The sequence below is a fragment of the Glossina fuscipes genome, unplaced genomic scaffold (genome assembly GCF_014805625.2).
Source record: "Glossina fuscipes isolate IAEA_lab_2018 unplaced genomic scaffold, Yale_Gfus_2 2, whole genome shotgun sequence".
NCBI classification, from domain to species: domain Eukaryota; kingdom Metazoa; phylum Arthropoda; class Insecta; order Diptera; family Glossinidae; genus Glossina; species Glossina fuscipes.
In genome coordinates, this window is record NW_023998416.1 from 28,899,741 (window position 1) to 28,914,866 (window position 15,126).

The 15,126-nt window shown below is 33.7% G+C and overlaps 2 protein-coding genes across 3 annotated transcripts; both read right to left on the reverse strand.

The window, feature by feature from the left end:
- Positions 1 to 1,424: 1,424 nt before the first annotated feature.
- Positions 1,425 to 6,352, reverse strand: LOC119634266 (WW domain-binding protein 4). Of its 2 annotated transcripts, none has more exons than XM_038028344.1 (5): positions 6,195 to 6,352; positions 6,058 to 6,130; positions 5,275 to 5,990; positions 4,990 to 5,208; positions 1,425 to 1,703 (listed from the first exon to the last, which is right to left on the reverse strand). In XM_038028344.1, coding segments are annotated over exons 1-4 (1,008 nt in total). In that variant the 5' UTR covers positions 6,197 to 6,352; the 3' UTR covers positions 1,425 to 1,703; positions 4,990 to 4,991. The 2 variants fall into 2 exon arrangements, with proteins under 2 accessions (XP_037884272.1, XP_037884271.1); XM_038028343.1 differs by having other exon boundaries at positions 1,425 to 4,773.
- Positions 6,353 to 8,980: 2,628 nt separating this feature from the next.
- On the reverse strand, positions 8,981 to 9,715 carry LOC119633570 (histidine-rich glycoprotein). Its single transcript, XM_038027185.1, has one exon. The coding sequence runs from the start codon at positions 9,713 to 9,715 to the stop codon at positions 8,981 to 8,983; it is 735 nt and encodes a 244-aa protein (XP_037883113.1).
- Between the last annotated feature and the right edge of the window lie 5,411 nt (positions 9,716 to 15,126).

Sequence of the window (15,126 nt, forward strand, 5' to 3'; positions counted from 1 at the left end):
GAAAGAAAAGAGCATTAAATTGAGCAAAACAATTACTCAACTATTAGTTCACAAATGAAGCACAAAAGAGTGAAAACTAATAACCGCATTTATATAGAAACCTATATACATATATATATGTATATATATATAGCTGTTTTTTCTAATGGTCGCATTTATAACTAAATAAATCTAATTGTAAAGACTATCATAGAGCAGAATTATATTTGCTGTACACATGTATATAGGAAGATATGTTTATAACTATATACTGTTGAGAATGCTGCACTGCAGAAAGTCTGCACAGACTGCTATCTACTATTCTTTTATAATTGGGTTTACTTAGCTATTAAACGACCACTAAACCTCCTTGCAACAAAAAGCAGAATTTAAATTTTTTACGATGGCACACAACAACGCGCTTGTAAAGAATCGAAGAAGGCCAAGAGAAAAAGGAAATTATGCGGCAACCAAACGTAACGGTAACATATGCAAGTGTACAAGTATGTCTTTATAATAACGATTTCGGCAATGGCAACCAACGGCAAACAACAATAGTAAAGTTATCAGCATAGACACAATGTGACTAACTTTTTAAATCAGAGCAAGCTTGTGCAAGTTGCTGTCTTCACATATGCATTTTCATGTATGTGTTTTTTTTTTTTGTTTTATACAAGAAAAAACCATGTTCCCTTTATAAAAATATGAATGAATTTTACAAGTTTTTTGCGGTTTCCGCGGTAAAAAAGAAAATAAAATTTCGCTTTTAAAAGAAACAAAAGTTATTACCGATTTTACGATTTATTTTTATCTATTTTTGATTTTATTTTAAATAAAATCACAGAATTTATCAAGAAAAAAATAGTATAGTAAAAAACCGGCCAAAAATATATATTCACATCCCTTTAGCTCACTACTTCGTTATTCACTGACGCTACACATTGTAATAAAAAATAAATTGTAAATAAAACTTCTTTAAATGTTAAAAATAAAACTTCTTTTTTTCGAATTTCTTCTTGAGTACAATTTTTACAAGAATTCTTTTTATTGCCTGCTGCACATTCTATTTAACTATTTTTCTTTCATTTATCGCATAAACATACATGTATGTATGTATCTTTACAAAAGTTGTTTATTTACTTATAGATTTATGTAAACATACAAAATATTAAAATGTCACATAAAATTTATAACAACTTATTCATTGTGTGTTAATAGTTCTTATGATAAGAAATTTATAAATCCTTAACACAAAATTCGAACTAACTTTTTTTGATTTAGTGAGTTAGTAAATTAAATAGATTGAATTTTGCTTATTCCGAACGCGCGCTCCCGTCCAAAATTCAAAAAACACTAAAAAAAAAATTTCACTTTTCGACTGAAATTGTCTGCAATTACAATAAACGTAACATGCGCATGTGTGTGTGTGTTTTGTTTTGTTATTTAAAATTCTTTGCATTTGCTTTGCTGCTGTCTTTGCTGTACGTGCTTATAAGACTGTTTGACTTTTCTGCGAGCACTGTGAGTGAAAGAAACTGAAGAGAAAAAGCAATTGGCTGATGGGAATGTTTAGATTTAGATTTATATTCATATAAGCAATGGTTAAAAAGTGGTGATTCTCTCTCTCTCTCTCCCAATGTTTCTTTCTCTCTGTTTCAGAAGCGAGTAAAACAAAATTTTACAATACAATGCCATGCAATCCTTCCAGTGGTGCCAAACGGGGGCTGCAAAAAAAATGTTAATTTGTTGTGAAACAGTGTGCCCTAGTTAACTTTGGACATAATATTGAAATATTACTTGTAAATCGCTTTAAAATTCATAAAATTAGACTTGTTCAGAGAAAACTATTGGTTACGGAAAATTAAGAGAAACTACTTATAGAGAAATAAGGACACAAACCCCTACGAATGTCATGTTAGCCATTTCTTTTTTTTCTTTACGGCAAGATTATTTATTTAAGGTCCCAAAGTGTTTATGTCATATGAAATACGTACATCGGTTCCGAACCAGGGTTCGGACATGGCAGAATTCTGTAATTCCAGGCATTTTGTATTAAAAACCCTCGAAACTCTGTCAAAGTAAAACATTCACAAGAAGAAGAAAAAAGTAAACGAGCAGTAATTTCAGTTTTTTGTGATTCCATTTCTTTTGTATGTTTACTTTACGGTCCTTAAACTTTAGACTAAAATGAGGAAAATGTTTGGTCGCTATCTTGGTTGTTGGAAGATTAAGTTCTTCTGACTTTTGTTTTTCCAATGTATGTGTGTGTGTGTATAAGATAACATATTTATGGCCCAAACTTTCTGAAAACCTTTTGATTTTTCTTCAATGGTATGAGAAGTATAATATCGAAAAGATATCTAACAACGACGGAGTGTTGAATACGAATATGTATCAAAGATAGTAACCTTAGATTTACTTTATATTTGATAAATATGAAAATATGAAAATTTATGGTAATACTTATGCTCATAACACCATTTGTTTTTGCTACAAAAGTTGCCAGAAAGCCGGTTAGTAAAGGTTGGCGACCTTCTGAAGCTTTTTGCATCATAGGGCATGCAATTTCGCAAATTTGCAGGCACCTAAAACTACATATATGTATGCGCAGATAAGCAAGGCGAGAAAGCTTTTTTTTTGAAGAGGGATGAGGTTAAAAAACAAAGTCGTGCAGCGAAGGACGGTGAACCGTGCACACATTTTTCGCTCAAAAGAAAAGAAGGAACTTTGTTGTTACGTTGTTTTGATTTGAAACAAAATAAAACAAATTGAATAAAGCAGAACAGCCGCACGAAAAATCAGTGAATTAAATTTACAATGAAGACTTAACAACACTTCTTTTAAAAAATTTTCTTTTAAACATAAATTTCCCTTTCCTGCTGACATGGCGACGATTGGCTTTCAAAGTACTTTTTAGTTCATAAATGCATTTAGTGTCTCTTTTTTATTGAATGTTCAGCAATTAAGCAATTGTTAAGTTTTGGAAAAGGCAAAACATGTGCAGTTAATGAGAGTTTTAAACGAGTTTCTATTAGAAATTCTCTCGCTTCTTTTATTAAATATTCCGCTCGATTTATAAAATACAACTTGCTGTATAGGCCTTTTTCATTGCGTATCTTTTTTGAAAATAGTTTCCACGAAAAATCCACAATTTGCGCAATTCTCCAATGGCGGGAACGTGCTAATAGCGGGAACGAACTAATAGCGGACTGAAAAGTAAAAGGCAGAACAAAGAATAAGTGCATTAATGGCAGTGGGGCTAGTGAAGTTAGCAGCTTTAAATACGAAGTTGTTGTAGATGCCTGAACCTATAGGGAACAAGACTACGCTAATGTGGGACAAGGAGAATGCGTAAATTGACTCGACAAATTAGTTATGGCACTTGGCTAATCTTTACAAGCAAGCTTTAGCTAGAGTGGAAGTGGAACTTTGCCGTATATGAAAATTATTTAGAGCATTTAGAACCGAGTTTGAAGGCATACAAAAAAACCGAGTAATGGAGATATTACGCTCCGAAAGAGACTATTAATAATTCCAAGGCTCAACCTTGCTTGCTTCGGAACGTTTTCTTGCTTTCATGGCAGAATAACGTCATAATATTGCTAGGCTTCAGGTTCACTACATCTTGCTTGACGGCTCAATGAACTGCATTTCATTTAATATTTGATAACAAAGTTATATTTTACTTTGTGTACTTGTTATCAGGTTTCTGTACATGCTCTTCCTGAGATTAACACTTACGATGTTTGACGACAGCAAACATGCTCAAATGTGTCAACGGCTTGTTGTGAACGAGAAACGAAAGATGAAATTTTCGTTCGTGAAATCGTTTGCATTGTTTTTGTCAGATACACTAAATACATGCAAAAGCCTAAAAAGTATTTCTTTGAATACTTAAGTTCCTCATCTATTTACGATACGAATGGTAGACACATTTGACAATAAAATTAAGCTCTTATACAGGCATCTCTTTTTCGCAATAGAATTGAAGTGTTTACAAAATCAAGCGCTATTTTTAAATTCCAGCACCATATCCGATTTATTTTAAGCCCAATAATTTTCGAAGGACTTGGCCTTATTTACGTAAATAGCTGATGGAAAACGTTGAAAGTGGCTTGCATGTCAGCAAATATAACTTGTAATCAATGTTCTTCTTAAATCATAGCTCTTAATAGATATACGTATGTATACAGTACCCGCGTAAAGTCTACGTACTGTTCGAAAAATTAAGGCTCCTCGTATTAAAAACGGCATTTAGGGGATGACGGTCAAAAAATATATTTCTTAAAAAATCAAAAACTTATATTAAATAACAATCCAAAATATTTTTGCCTTAAGATAAACTTATAAACAAAGAATATGCTTCAATCCCGAAAAAAAAACCATAAAAAAGTGTACATGCAGGTTATTTCCTAGATAGTTAAAGATACTGTAAGTAGTACGTTAATTATGGATGTCAAATAAACGTTCTTGGAGAGTAGAGCGCGAAAAGTTAGGTGTATTAACCCTAAATTAGTTATAATGGACGTCAGGATGGTGGTAGAGTAATTTTCCTTGGCAATAACTTTTAGTGAAGTAAAAGGTGAACCATGAATATTTTATTCCGTTCACTTTTTCATGCCAGTAAGCAAAAGAAAGCGGCGTTAAAGATTTTAAAGTTTCATTGGTAAGAATATAGCTGTTTTGGAGACTGGCTACTTTACAATTAAAACTTCGGATCGTTACCTTGCTGGAAGATTCGTTTATTCGAAAGCCCCCTTTTGGCTTTCAAGAGATAAAGATGATCCACTTTGGCTATTTTGTGAGATTTTAAAGAAAAAGAAATGAAGAACCTTACTTAAATGTACGAAACAAGTATAGAGACTAAGTACCGGTAATTAGCAAATGAATATGGATGGAATATGGAATATGGTTTTTAGTAAGAGAAACTCTAATCCTTCGCACTGCATGCAGACTTTATTGATCTATTGCATACGTTGAAATACTAACTCAATCGCTTAAACCCCTTACCTCTAATTATCATCTAAAGGTTTACGTAAAGCTTTAGGAGCGAATTTTCTTTTCTTAAATGACGACGAGGTTCCGCTTATTATTTCGTCATCTAAAGATTGTACAGTTTTCTCTTTGAAACGTTTGATGGGCGGTTCTGATGGCTGGTCGGTAATCACTGGCGGGACGTAGTAATTATCGAGCTTAGGTAATTCGAGGTCAATAGGAACGGGAAATGGCCTGTAATATTAAATCGATTAACACACAATTTGTTTGGATGCAGTTGTGCACGCTTTTACTACTTACTTCTCTACCACAGCCTGCCATTTTCCGATTTCGGGCGCTTTGGATTCTTCTTCCGTTTTATAACTTTGTTTACGCTCTTCTTCCGCCTTTTTTTGTTGAGCCGTTTCTATGGGCCTATATAATTTAAGACGTTCTCGATTATATCGTGCCACTTCCTCATTAACATTTTCCCGAAATCGTTTCGCTTCTTCAGCCTGTTGCATTTCTTGTTGTTGTAAAGCCAGATCATTAATCTGCTGAAATTCCTTCCACGAAAGAAAGCCCTCTTTAGGTGCTTGCCAAACGCTTTCATTCGTTTTCACATTCCAATAATAGGAACAATTGTCGTCATTTTTACCCTCAACCCACAAAGAAGCCTCCGGAATTGTTGATGGATCGATTTTTTTTAAAGCTTCTTGATACGCGTTATTTGTATTAAAATCATCTCCAGGCAAACGTAATGGATCAATTTGTTTCGGTTTACCATTAAGTATCCCAGTGTTGGCAACGTTCGGTGATGGACTCTCCAATACTGTACTAATGCAATGAGCTGTCAAATCACCACGAGTGTGGATATCTTTGGCATACGAACGCATAGCAGCTTCTTCCATTCTACGTATCTCTATATCCATTTTACGGCGTTCTTGTTCGGCCTTTTCACTATTCCGACTTATGTCAGATATGCGTTTAGTCACATTCATCCGGTGACGTTTTCCATTTTCATGAAATGAAATACTCTAAGAGTATTAAGACATTATTAGAGATATTTGATTGTATTACATCACTTATATAATAAATATTTACCGCTTTATTGTCAGTAATCCAGCATTTGCAAAAATCACAGTATTTACGATCATTTGATTTCCAATAATCGGCCCTGTTTTGGCATACGAAAGTTATTATAATTGATTTTTTATTTTTCTTGAGGAAAAGTCACTTACATTTTAGTTGAAACTAAACCCTCTTTTATAAGTGGAAATTAGATAAATTCAGCTCCAGTGACTCCAATCGCTGACGAGACAGAAAAGGGCCAATTTTACAATAATAAAAGGACTTCTGCGACGTTCGCATCAACAGAACAGAAAAAGCTAAAGAAGAAGAAGACATAAAACACATCTGTAATTATACAAATGAAACACCTGATTCTTAAACATATGTTTAAACAAGTTTTTTTTTTATTATTTTTCAATAATAAACTTCACTAATAAACCTTTTATAGCCTTAAATGAACGAATAACGATAATGGTGTTGAGCGATTTTCCGCTTTTTAGAGCAAGAAACAAATGAAAGTAAATAGTTTCCCACAATTTTTGAAGATGAAAGCGTTAAAGGAGTTACTTTAAGGGATGGCGATCACATTATAAAGCTTACTGACGGATGTTTATGTGCCATTGATGTCTAGAAAGCTCTCTAAGCTGGAAAATGTTACGTTTGAGTTACAAAGACTCTTCTATAACGAGATATAGTTTTCTATTTATTATTGTATGGAGAAATGCTTTGAAGGCTTATTCAATGAAGACTAAAGAAGGCTATTGATCACCCTGCCGCAAACACAACACCCTGTTTCTGTGCTGTTAAGAACACATTCATATAAATCATGCGTTGAGATGCACATTCAGGTGAAAATGATGATTTTTTTTCTTAAAAAAAAAGAAAAATTCCTAGTCTATTTTTATCAACGTCAACAGTTAATAAAAATGAAACACATAAACTAGAAGTGAAACTGAGCTATCTCAACCCAATAAAGCGGAGTGTGATTTGCACCGGCTAGGGCATTGCTGTACCTAAAAATTCAATTGTCGTATATAATAATGTAGCCATCATAAGTTTCGAATTTGTTTCATTTCATTTTTATAATTCTGCTTGGTTTGTGTCCAAACTTCTTATGTTACAAGAACTATTTTAATATTGGAATGAATGTATGTCTTTTAAGAATTTTAAGTTATTTACTCAATTTCCTTTTGAAATAAAAATTATATCGCCGAATTGTGCGTGTATTATGCTTATAATAAATAAAAAAATTGTCAAAAAATGGCAGCTCTGTTAAATGGTTAAATGCCCAACTAACAACTTAAATGGTAACGCCCTTCAGCCAACTTAACAGAAAACAAGGGACCAACTCTGTTAACAAAAATTGTTTATCGTTGTCAGAGATGTTTGCATTTATTGAAAGCAACTCTGTGTTCTTTCCATTCTCAAGAAAAGGGAATTTTTTTTAATAACGGATGTAAAGGGAAAAATCAAATAACGGCTTTTAGCCGTTTTAGCGAAAATTCAACTGAATGCAATTCAATTAGTTTCAACAAAACCCAAAACTTAGTATCATTATATCACATAGCTTCTATATGTGTATATATTAATCAACAGATTTCGATGTTTTGATCATTTTTAGCCAAATGTAAAAACTGTTATATCAAAATAAGCTTTAATTAATTAACGGTTATTTATACATGTTAAAGTCGAAAGGAGCTCTAACGAGCTCAGGTGCAGCGTAATAAATTCAACCCAATTTAATTAATTAATTTACATATCTATAGATGCATTGAAAATATGCAAATAGATATGAAATTTGGCCAACTTACATATTCCAGAAGACAGAATGAGATAGCTAAATAATTCTATAAGGATTCTATATGTTTTTAGCTAACATAGATTAAATACTATACGTATTAAGCGCTTCAATGCTTGACATAATTAATATCTATGATTATTATACCTTATATTATATATCATCAGGATTATCTACTGGCAACCGGAACATTATTATTTACTAGTTTACCACATTTTTTATAGGTATCACTCTCTACTCTCGCCACATTCATGTGTTTGAATGTGTTATTACATAATGTGTTGCTCTCTCCGCATTCTTATTCTATTATATGAAACATCAGACAATGATTTGTGTATAAATATACACATCATCCATATACAAGCACACTTGCACCGTTGATATTATAATCTCTGAAAACAACAAAGGGGTATCTAATGCACACTGTTGCCTTCTCTCTTTAATGCCTTTTTACTCTCTTATATATTTTGGCTTGCGGCTTAGTTCTTTCTTTGTTCGTGTGCGTCAGCCTGTAGTGTATTTAGTAAATTCTAGGGAGAGTCTTGTCTCACACATGCTGTGTCTGTGTATGCACTTGTGGTTGGTTGACACTGTGCCCGCTTGTAACCATATATAATTTATGATTAAATATGGAAATTGCAAGCGGACAAGCTTACTTAGAAGTTAAAATGTCTATGCAGACCGAACAGCAGCATAAAGTGGATTTTACCTTCAAAAATGAATATGTTAAGTAAGCGAGCAAGATTTTAAAAGATATAATTCAAATGTTCAAGAAAACTCCATAGAAAAAGGAATAAATAAATGCATGGAATTTATGAAAGGTTACACATAACAACCTGCAATTTAATGGCAAAGCAAATATTTAAAGATACCGTTCGAGAAAGGTTTAAATCATAATATGTTACTAAACGGTAACGAAACACTTTATTTCCCTATGTAATTATGTACATACACGTGTACCGTAATCGCACATTGTTGATTAGGAAACCTTACGTCGTCACAGTTAATACGCATTCATAGTTTTGAATATACACAACGTACGTACGTACGTACGTACGTACGTACGAAATATATTTGAGAGTTGATAAATCACACATACACATATATGTGTTGTTTATTTAAAGTATTGTTCTATTTTAATGCAATCACAATTTATTTTTATCCTTTATGGCCACCACCGCCACCGCTACCGCTTTCTTTCTTATGCCCGCTTTTCTTATTGGTTTTCTTCTTTTCTTCTTTACCCCATTCTCTCTCCTCTTTATGGCCTTCATGATGTTTATGCTCTTTCTTATACTTTTTATGATCTTCATCTTGATGGCCTTTCTTATAATGCCCTTGATGCTTCTTCTGGCCCTTCTTTTTGCCCGAATCATGTTCCTCCTCCTTCTTATGGCCGCCTTCATCGAGCTCATGTTTCTTATGCTCTTTACCATATTTCTTATGATGACCGCCCTTGTCCTCGTCATCGTAGAATTTCTTCTCTTTCGTGTACTCATCTTTATGGAATTTCTTGTGATGCTCTAATTCCTTGTGTCCCTTTTTATGACCCTTTTTGTGATGATGTTTACCACCTTTCTTATGTTTGCCATGCTCCTCATGTTCGCCGTGTTTTTCCTCTTCATGAAAGTCCTTTTTCTTTTTACCGCCCCCATGATCGTAATGATGTTTGTGACCTTCTTCTTCATGATGTTTTTTATCATCCTCTTCCCAATCTTCGTGCTCTTTATGGCCTTTCTCTTCCTTGTATTTTTTCTCTTCACTTTCTTCACTTTCATATTTTTTACCTTCCTCCTCCTTCGATTCGGACGACTCTTCTTTATCCTTCTTCTTGGCGACTACAAAAGACACCAACAATGCCAGAACTAGGAACACTTTCAGCGATCGACGCATTTTTCAAATAACTAACAAAATGTACGGAACTAGCTTGACTTTTATATCAATTCAATTTAACAATAGTGCCCAGATAACCGCAAACAATTGCAGCCGCAACTAAAACACATTGGTTCAATGAGCAGTGAACGCTAGACGACACACAGTCTTTGCTGACCAGATTCGATTATGAAATTGTCTCTGGAGCAAATTGCACGCATGATTGATCACTATGGTTGATAAATCAAAGCAAGCATTTGCATCGACCATCGAAACGTCAGCCAAACTGCTCCTTATATGCTACTTTGTATTTCGCGATTTAATGTGTAATCAATTAACTGAATCGCAGTAGCAACGAAATTTCAATTCAATTCACGTTAGCGATAAGAAGAAAGAGTAAATTAAGTAAGCGAATGACTGCTTGACTAAAATGTTATAATAATAACTTGGTCATTGTGAAAGGCAATGCGAGGCCTCCTAAAAAGCCCGCTATTTTAGATTATCAATAGGGCCTGCAAAGGAGTTGTGATATGGTGATTAAATGACAGTAAACATGAAGAAGAAGCATTTCTCGTACGTAGCATAAGCATTGAATCAACACAGACATCGAGTGAATCGCTCTTTGCTTCAAAGGTCTCATCATTAGAATATAGTCTCATATTAGCTCCTTTGATGAGTAATGAAAGAACAAATAAATAGTTATAGGGACGGACAGGCAAAAAAAACGAAAAGTAGTATGAACTGAGCAATAAGAGCGTGAGGAATGTACGCCTCCCTCCTATGTTCGTTATTATGTGTCAGGTAGAAGTGAAGTAAACAAACTTCAGGCGACAGTCTTCGTGACTTCCCGAACTATATCTACTTATATCTAAACTAAAGGACATACGGATACATGGATGGACGGACGGATGAGTGGATTACCAGAAGAGCGAATGAATGTCATTTTTCAAGTTTTATGCTTATATAATTTTCAATAGCGAGTGAGATTGAAGAAGGAATGAATAGGCGGATGGGTGGACATGTTGGCAAATAAATAGGTTAGTATCGAATATGCGGTTTTTAGAAGTGATAAAACGATGGACGAACCGCCTATCGATTCATAGTCTTATGCGGATTATGCGTGTTGTTCGGTTCAAGCTGCCGTCGTGGCAACAAACATTAAATTCTAGTAGCGTAACGTTTTCTAAAGTCGCTCCGAGCCCCTAATATAGCTTCATCGCTTGTTTCGCGTTATTATGATGCAGAACTCTCCTACGTATGCCTGCTTATTAAGCCGCACACCTTTTCATGTTCACAAGTTGAAGCAGTGCCGCCATTTCATTCTTTACGCAGCACAATAATGAAGTGAGAATACAAATTGGCCTTTTGCCAGGACTTAACAAATATTCATGCCTTTTCGGGCTTGTCGTGCTTGGCGTAGTAGTGCTGCAGGAACAAAAGGCTTTAATCTCTGCAATGTCATGCCATACAATAGCGTTGCGTTGCTTTGTTAAAGGAAAATTTACTCTAATTTCTCTGTATTGTTACTAATTTCTCTACATATCCTTTTTCTCGTGTTTTGCTTTTTTTTTTTTGCTGCAACATTTTGTTGTTCATTTAGGAAAGTGCAGGAAAGCCCTAATGCTGGTAAATTGGCAATCATCTACATAAACACACATACATTTCTTAGCATTGTCGTACACATATGTGTGTTAAGATTTATACATAGAGTGAAGGCTTATATGTAAAGTAATTTATATATATATATATATATATATAGAGTAATATAAAACATATATATAGATAGATAAGGCAAGTAAATGAACATTTTGTAAAAACGTAGAATATTTGCTTACTAAAGCAATCTTCTGAATATCTTTTGTATATAAAATGAAATCTCTCTCTTTTTTTTTTTGAACAAATATTGATATTTGGATAGAAAGTGCAAATATGTGTATGTGTGCGTATCTATACATATCGCAGTTTATATATTAATCCATATGCATGTTAAGGTAATAGTTAAGGATGGGGAGAAAAATGTTTTGTTGCAATTTACATGTTATGACTACAGATTCAAGTATATACGTACATTTACATACATACATATATACATACATAAATATAATATATATATACATATATTAAGTGTATGTATAAATATGCATGCATCTAGATATGTGCTTATGTATAATATATGAAATTAATTTAATTTTTTAATCTTAAACTTGAGGCTATTTGAACGAGAAAAGATTTTAATCGATAATCAAATACGTACACACGCACACAAGCACACATACAGGCACACATATACGCCTTTGCAATGCTTGGCATACAAATACTTGCACAAAATTATTCGCAAACATATGTCGTACATGTATATAAATCAAACGTATCTTGAACAAAAGACTCCAAGTCTTAGGACTCGCAGCAAATTTCCTTAAACAGAGATAGAATTGCGTAAAATTGCGTTGAGAATTTGATGCCATTGCTAATGTAAGTTTATCTTTATATATGCACTCAATTTTATTATATTATATAACATATATATATATATTTGGGTTTCATATGTTTCCTTTGAAAATTGCTTAAGGCTTTTCACAACTAAAGTATAAAGAGATCATCGTACACGTATAACGTATAAATTATTATCGAATTAAACTCACCTCGTAATCTATAATCGAATATTTTTCCTTCTTTTTAATTTTTGTATTTATAACCAACCGTATGTAGTCTATAATTAAATGAGCTTAGAAAAGTTATCAGCTTTCGATTCTCTTTTTCCTGTTTTAACAAAAATGGTACATAACTCGTAGAAATCGGTAAATAAAATATTTTGCAATTTTTCAAGCAAGAAAGATGTGACTCAATGGAACAGAGCCGAGCCAGTTCGATTTTATTTGCTCTATATGCTCATCCAATTGTTTATTGTTAGTGCCGTTGAAGTTCCAAAAATCAAGAAAACAAGTGAAATTTTTATACGCATAATAGGCGTACAAGTAAGCTCTCTCTCTCTCTCGATGAAATTGGCTGCCATATCAAACGTACATGATGCGTCCATTTTTACTGAACTTTCGGGTACACATAGCCCACAGCTTATGCATAAGTGTTTGTAAGGTATAAGTTTCACATGGTAGCATATATCAAAACCCAAAGGCGTGGATGTCATTCATCGCTATTTAAAATACAAAAAAAAAAAAAAAATGCAGCTCAAGCTAGAGAAGTGATTCAGTTGGCTTATGAACGCATTAAGCTACGAGCATGTTAGAAAGTGGTTCTTAAGATATCGTGCGAAGGATTTTAGTCTCGATCGCTATGAACGTTCGCATAGGTTCGGCCATCTTGGCTAAAAGCAATTCAGGAAGTGGCCTGAGAACTTCCTATTGCAGGTTGCAGGTTATTCTCCAGATCTCTCTCTTTCCAATTACCACTGGCTCAGATCAATGCAGTCGTATTTAGCAGATCAGCAGATCACAAAAGTTGTGCGAAAATGGTCGGATGAATATTTCGCCTCAAAAGCGCAAAGTTTCTACCGGGACGATATGCAATCTAATCGAGGAGAGTAATGATTAATACTTTGAGTATTGAGCTCCTTGGCAAATATATTTGAAACACATATATAATATTTTATCAAAATATACACAGTGCTTATCTCTCCACAGCTTAGATTAAGAAGTGGGCGTAATTGGCAATACGCAGCTGGAAAATTAAAAATATTCTTCACAAGATTGTAAAATTTTTAAAATATTTTTATACCCTACATATACGGTGGTGCATTTTCTGCAGATGTATGCAACTGTCAAAAGGACTTAAGATAGATCCTTTCGTTATTGTACCAGTCGTTTAAGAAACATTTTCATCGATTGATCAATGTCTGAATGGACTTATTCACCCAGGGAACATAATTTATGGAAAGAATAAAAGAAAGGGACCTAAGTGACTGCCTTAACGTATACCTAAGGGCACCGAAGATTAGTCAGAAGAGATAGCATTCAACAGAGCTCTAAGGGATCTATTTTGAAGATAGGAGGATACGCATTTCAAAATATGTGAGATGAAAGCAGAGGACTGAAGTATAAAAAACAATAACTTTATGAAAAGCCTTACTAAAGTCTGTGTCAGAATAAATGTTTTTGATAAATTTTTTATTATTGAGAAAATGTAGAAAACGAAGCCTTGAAAATAAAAGCAATTAATGCAATGAGAATAAAAGGGAGACCATTACAACGTTGGAATGCGAAGAAATATTTGCAATAGTAAACCATCAAAAGAGTTTACACGCAAAACGTCTTAATATTGAAAATGGAGGAAAAACATACAAGTACACACACCATCAACAGACTAGTTCGATATCAGATTTGCATCCAGGGTCTTGATTGAACGAAAGATAAGGCGGACAACCTATTGCTAATCATTTTTAGAACATTCTCACTAAGATATTCCTTTTCCCAAAGTTCGTTTTTATACCCATCATCCAAGGATAGGGGGTATAGTCATTTTGTCAAAGCATTTGCAACGTCCAGAACGAAGCATCAGGAATCACACAAGTATATGTATCACCTTAATCACCTTCAAATTCTAAATCGATTAAAGCATGTCCGTCTGTCCGTCTAAGCAATGTCTGTTGTAAGCAGTCCCTTCCTAGACGCAAAAAGGAAGCTGTCGAGCTGTTAAAGTTCAAAAACTCCATATAGTATATAAATTCTTGGGTAGTTTTAAATTTCGAGTGCACCAACACATGTCCATCTGTCCGTCTGTTCATCTGTTTGTTTGCACAATTTTCTAGTGTTTGTGGTAAACAGTCGTCCGTTAGCGAAAATGAAGATACCGCCTACAAATATGCAAAAGAATTTGGAATTGACCTAAACTTTTTAAAGCACACGCCTACAATGCCCATATGCCCATATGCGGCAAAAACTTTTATTTTGAAAATAAAAGAAATTTACTGCGTTCACTCCATATTATAGAGTATGAGAATTGTTGCTCTTTTACTTCTTTTATCTTTCTTTGGGGTACACGGTGATGGGCATAAAAAAAAGATTCGGTCCCGGCCAAATTTAATTTTTTTATTTAATCTTTACTTGTTCAAATTTAAATTGAGTTGAGTTAAGGCTGCGTAGTAATTGCTCATCTAGCTTCTCGCAGGTGGTTATGTATAGCTAAAGTTATATGTTAAAGAGTTCAAAGGCATTCAAGTACAAGACGCGCACAACTGACAACGTAATCTCACAAGAATAATATGAAAATTGCTCGTTGCTATGAAAACTCTTTATATATATATATATATATATATATATATATGTATATATATACCTTTTAAGCTCACGCTTTGTCATAAGGACAACAACATTTTCTCATTTATGATCGGAATTCAGAAATCTTTGGCCAAAAGATGATTGATTCCAGCCATGTACAAAGAAGGTAAAGCAGAAAATTTGCCGAAAATTTATGTTTGC